General features: G+C 44.6%; 1 protein-coding gene across 1 annotated transcript in view; it reads left to right on the plus strand.

Annotated features, from left to right (window-relative positions):
- Nucleotides 1-6,133, plus strand: part of LOC103602791 (citron Rho-interacting kinase) — a 157,200-nt gene that overhangs the window by 3,197 nt on the left and 147,870 nt on the right. The window contains exon 3 of the mRNA XM_008587228.1: nt 3,713-3,854. Coding sequence (XP_008585450.1) covers nt 3,713-3,854 — 142 coding nt within the window. The remainder of the gene's footprint in view (nt 1-3,712; nt 3,855-6,133) is intronic.

A 6,133-nucleotide genomic window follows, 5' to 3' on the forward strand; every position in this document is an offset into this window, starting at 1 on the left:
CCCAAGCGCCGCACTCTACCAAGTGCGCCACCAGGCCAGCCCTCATGACATATTTTTTACAAATGAATAGTCTGCCTCTAACCTTAGAAGACTGGAGTCTGCCACTTTTTAGCCCCTTTCTCATTTTTTTTTTTTTTTTTTTTTTTTTTTTTTTTTGTCTTTTGTCTTTTTCCGTGTCCGGCAACGGATCGCAACCCTCAGTGTTGCCCCCGTACCGGACCGGGGACCGGCAACGGGATTGCAACCCTCGGTGCTGCTCCCGCGCCTCGCTCAGCCAGTGAGCGGGAACCGGTCTGTATGTGGGATCCGAACCCTCGGGCGGGAGCGCCGCCGCACTTCCCAAGCGGCGCACTTATCCATTGCGCCACCGGGCCGGCCCAGCCCCTTTCTCATTTTACTCCAAAACTTCTAAACTTTTTACAAAACAATCACTCATTTATTAAGGGCTTTATAATGTGCTAATTATGTAATAGCTATGGCTTCCAATGTGCCAGGCACAGAACCAGCATGCTTCTGATTATCTCACTTCAGCCTCATCATAGAGGTAGGGACTCTTCTTATTTATACTCTAAATAGGAGGAGACAAATATAGAAATAGGCAAGGACTTGCCCAAGATTGTGTAGGTCATAAATGGCAGGACCAGGTTCCATCTTCCGTCTGTATTACTCCATAGACTGCCCATGTGACCGCTGAACCACACTGCCAGCGTATGTGGGAGTTTATTAAGTGTATCATATATTTAAATGTCACCATAACAGCAAGGATGTGTGTAAACCCCCAATTCATCTCTTTTTAATGAGTTTTCCTCCTGCCCTCAGGAAAGCTATTATTGCAAGTGTAGCATATAGCTAACATTTGCCTCCTGTGACCAGATAAGGATACTGTTCTTTTCTCATATAGAGCTGTTTTAATGAGGTTTAGATACAGTAGTGATTTTGTTTTCAAATCAGGTAGGTACTTTAGACTAGTTCTCAGTTTGTCTTTTTTCCTTCTACCCAACACTACTTCCCAACATGTTCTAGGTCAGTGGTTGGCAGACTTTCAGAGCCAGCAAAATTTCACAAATTGCTGGGCAGACATAGGTTTGCCAACTTTTTATTTTGCCAAGTAAGGGTGTCAAAAACAACTAAAAAGAAAAACCTATTATATTCTGGCTGCTTTATTTCACAAAGAATGGGCATTTTAAGAAACACCAAGGGGGAAGAACATCATCTCAGAAAGAATCATTTTAAAAACTGAATACACTTAGCTTTATAAAAGAGATATCATGTGGTGTTCATTTTTTCTCATTTCACTGCAGGCTGTTGAAAACTTTGTTAAGAGTCAGTACTATATTTGGAAACCCCTGCTCTAGTTGGTCTAAACTCATTGAAGAACAAAAGAAACAAAGAATTTTATTTTTCTGAGTTAGTTGCAACTATAGGTATCACTAAAGTGACAGATATGATGGCCTTGAGGCACAGTGCTTCCCAACCCTGACTGAAGTCTGAATCTCTTGGGGAACAAGTTAATAAAACAGATTCTAAGCTGCAGTCTGGAAAATTCTAATTCAGTAGATTAAGTTCTGCTTTTTTTGTTTGTTTGTTTTTTTGGGTTTAATTTCTCAGGTTCCCTAGTGATTCAAATGTAGCCAGTCTGTTTCGTTATCCAATGCTGCATAACAAACCACTCACAGAGTGTAAAGCACCAATGATTTATTTTTTCTTAGAATTCTGTGGGTTGGCTGGACTCAGCTAGGTGGTTCTTCTGCTCCACCCTGTGACATTAGCTCAGGTCACTCACAGGGCTACATTCGGCTGGGCTCATGTCTGGGACTAGAACATCTGGGGGCTGACTGCTGGCTGGATCACCTCAGTGTTCCTCTACATGGCCTCTCTTCTCCATGTGGTCTTTAATCACTCCATAGTCTATCCCAGGGCTTGTAATTTTTTCTATAAATAATAAATTATTTTAGGCTTTGTGGGCTACATAGTCTCTCTCTTTTTTTTTTTTTCCTTTTTGTCTTTTTTACTGACCGGTAACGGGATAGCAACCCTCGGTGTTGTGCCTGTACCAGGGACCGGCAACGGGATGGCAACCCTCGGTGTTGCGCCCGCACTGCGCTCAGCCAGTGAGCGGGAACCGGTCTCCACATGGGATCCGAACCCTCGGCGGGAGCGCCACCGCGCTCCCAAGCGGCACACTCTCCAGTGTGCCACTGGGCCGGCCCTACGTAGTCTCTCTTGTGACTACCCAACTCTGCCATTGTAGTTCAAAAACAGCCTGGACAGTATGTAAATGAATGGGTGTGGCTGTGTTCCAATAAAACTTTATTTATAAAAACAGGCAGTGGACCAGATTTGGCCCATGGGCTGTAGTTTGCTGACCCTTGGCCTAACCCAAGCTTCTTTACATGGTGGCTGGCTTCACAAAAAAGCAAAAGCAGGGGCCAGCCCGGTGGCGCACTGCTACAGTGCGCCGCTTGGGAAGCGCGGCGGCGCTCCCGCCGAGGGTTCGGATCCCACATACAGACCGGCCGCTCACTGGCTGAGCGAGGAGTGGGGGCAACACCGAGGGTTGCAATCCCGTTGCCGGTCCCGGTCCGGTACGGGCGCGACACTGAGGGTTGTGATCCGTTGCCGGTCACGAAAAAAGACAAAAAGACAAAAAAAAAAAAAAGCAAAAGCAGAAGCTCCTGGGCTTCTTAAGGTCTCTGCCCTGAACCGGCACAGCGTCACTTGTGTCACATTCTGTTAGTTGAAGTGAGTTTCAGAGACAGCACAGAGTTGAGGGGAGGAGAAATAGACTCAGCTCTTGAAGGGAAGAGCAGGATGGCCTACAGGGTTGGAGGAACTGTTGGTGGCCATCTTTGCAGAGAGACCTCACACAGTCCATGTCCTGATACATGGGAATCATTGCTCTAGACTGGGGGTTGTCAGCTCATGTTTTTGGGGGCCGGGCAGTGCGTATAAATGAGTCAAGTGGGCCAGGTGGAAGACTAGGAGTCAGGTCTGCAGTGAACTCCAAAAACATTCGCTACCAAGAGGGGCGCCTCACTTGGCTCCACCTCAGCATCACCATCCAGGAGCATGGGGCAGGGCTGCTAGATCTGCCAGTGTTTCAAGAGAAGCCAGACATTCCATTTTTATGTTTTTTTTGTGAAATCTCCTGATTTTTAAATATTGGCAGATAATTCAAATTATTTTAAACACTACAGGCCAAACAAAACATGTCTGTGGGCTAGATACAGTCTGCCAGTTTGTAACTGTTGCTCTAGATCATGAATAAATTCAGCTTTATGACAGTCACCCATTCTACTCTTGATTGTGCAAATGAATTAAAGAAACTCAAATTATATTAACAAACCTCTGGGCACACGTTATCATTGTTTCCTATTGTAGAGACATGGAAACATGTCAGAACTAGCAGGGTCCAGAGTAAATGTTCTCATAAGCCTCAGACCATTAAGATGGAGAACCTTTTCTTATTAATGGTATGCTTGTGAAGTTTTTCTTCCCAGGTGCTAGTGGAAGAAACCAATGGTGATGTAATCGTACAAGTGACAACTTAATGACTGTCAACTGACGTTGCTTTAAAAAATGAAGACACAGAATTGTGCTGTGTGTCATGAGCAGTTAGTTGAGTTGGTGGCTTGTAATTTACTGTGTGGATGTTATTGATCAAAGCTTTTTATTATTGACAGTGTCTCCATCTGCTGTTTGCTGTTTTTAGGGGAAACCACCCGTTATGACTCAACAGCAGATGTCTCCTCTTTCCCGAGAAGGGATATTAGATGCCCTCTTTGTTCTCTTTGAAGAATGCAGTCAGCCTGCTCTGATGAAGCTTAGGCATGTGAGCAACTTTGTCCGGAAATGTAAGTTTGGGGAACTTTCTCTTGAAAACTGTCCCAATAGAGAAAACTAGAAGGATGCTGGAGGCAGAATGAATTCGTGATTGGTGGTAGTGAGTAAGAACTCTGGTCTGAATAAGACAGACTCAGGCTCAAGTTCAGGTTGCCCATGTTATAGTTGGGAGACGAGTAAATCAGGCTTCTTGGTTCCAAGTGACAGAAACTCTCTCAAAGAGTGAATTTTTTTTTCTTTTTTGGCTGGCTGGTGTGGGGATCCGAACCCTTGGCCTCGGTGTTACGAGGCTGTGCTCTAACCAACAGAGCTAACCAGTCAGCTCAAAGAGTGAATTTATTGGCTCATGAAACTGAGAAATCCAAGGATGAGTCAAACTTTAGTCTGTCTGGTTCTAGGAACTTAAATGTTGTCCTCTGCCCCCATCCCTGTACTCACGCAGGGCTGACTTATCCATTAGGCATAGAAGGTGCAGTGCATAGGGCCCATGATATTTAATTTTAAGAAATTTAATTTGTTTTAATTAGCTTATTTTAATTTTGATTTATTTTAAAATCGTAAGAAAAAATGAATATGATAATAATGTATAATGATTCTGGATTGTATTCATCTTTATACCAATGCATAAAATACAATTTTTGATCTTTTTTTTAATGGGAGAAGGGGCTGATGAAGGCAGAAGTACTCAGGCCCTATGGAAATCACAAATAGGCCCTTCCTTCACTCTGCTTCTAACTTTTCTTGACTCCCATGCAGTGGAGAAGTTGGCTGCTGGTACCCCAATTTCAAACTCTTTTACCATACATTACTGTTTTTCAACCAGTGGTGATTTTGTACCCCAGGAGCGCTTGGCAGTGTCTGGAGACATTTTTGGTTGTCAAAACTAGGTGGGGAGGATGCTACTGGCACCTAATGGTCAGAGATGCTGCTAAATGTTTTACAATGCACAGGACACTCCTCCACAACACAGAATTATCTGGCTCAAAATGTCAACAGGGCTGAATTTGAGAAACCCTGCTGTGTTAGTCAGGGTTCTCCAGAGAGACAGAATCAATAAGATATGTTATAATTATATGAGAGGGATTTATTAGGGAAATTAGCTCACGTGACTATGAAGAAACATCCCCCAATAGGCCGTCTATAAACTGGACGCCAGTAGTGTGGCTCAGTCCAAGTCTGAAGGCCTCAAAATCAGGGAAGCTGATGGTGTCCTTGGTGTAAGTTCTGGAACCCAAAAGCTGAAGAGTCTCGAGCTCTGATGTCCACGGATAGGAGAGAGGTTGTTTCCCAGCTCCCGCAGATCGAGAGAGAGCTTCACCTCTTTCCTCTGTCTTTTGTTCTCTCCAGACCCCCAGTGGACTGAATGGTTCACGGCCACATTGAGGGTGGGTCTTTCCCACTCAGTCCACTCAGACTCTCATACTAATCTCTGCTGAAAACACCCTCACGGACACACCTAAAAAGATTCCTTTACCAGGTTTCTCAGCATTCCTTCATCTAACCAAGTTGACACCTAGGGTTAACCTTCACATCTGCCTTACACAACATTGCTGTGCAACCAACCACCCTAAACTTCAGTGGCTTAAAACAATAGTCATTGTGTTACTTCTCATGATTCTGTGTGTTCACTGGACTCAGCCAGGGATTCTTCTCCATGAGACATTGGCCAAGGTTGCAGTCATCTGGAGCTCTTGTGGGCTGGAATGTCTGAGATGGTTTGCTCCATGTTGGATGCCCTGGCTGGAAGGCTGGGCTCAGCTCAGACTCTGGGATTACTGGGTTTCTCTCTCTCTCTCTTCTCCCCGTCTCTCCATGAAGTCTCAGAGCCCTTTGCTCTGCACATGGCTGCTCTATGCGGTCTCTACATCAGGGATCAGGCAACTACAACCTGTGATGTGTATTTTGTAAACAAAGTTTTAGTTGGACACAGCCATGTCCATTTCTTTACACATTGTCTATGGCTGCTTTCATACTACAACAGCATTTGAGTAGTTGTGATGGAGATCCTATGGCCTACAAAGCCTAGAATATATACTATCTGGCCCTTTAAGAAAAAGCTTGCTGACCTCTAATCTGCCTGGTCTCTCTAGCAGGGTAGCCAGACTTCTTACATGGCAGGTCAGGGTTTCCAAAAGCACCAAAGTAGAAGCTGTCAGGCTTTCTTAGCGTTGAGTCCTACAAGGGACATAGGATCTCCATGGCTGTGTTCTATTGTTTGAAGCAAATCATAGGAGTGCCCAGATTCCATGTGAGAGGAAACTACACAAAGGTATGAATCCCAAGAGGCATG

The sequence above is a fragment of the Galeopterus variegatus genome, unplaced genomic scaffold (genome assembly GCF_000696425.1).
Source record: "Galeopterus variegatus unplaced genomic scaffold, G_variegatus-3.0.2 Scaffold4303, whole genome shotgun sequence".
Taxonomy (NCBI): Eukaryota; Metazoa; Chordata; class Mammalia; order Dermoptera; family Cynocephalidae; genus Galeopterus; species Galeopterus variegatus.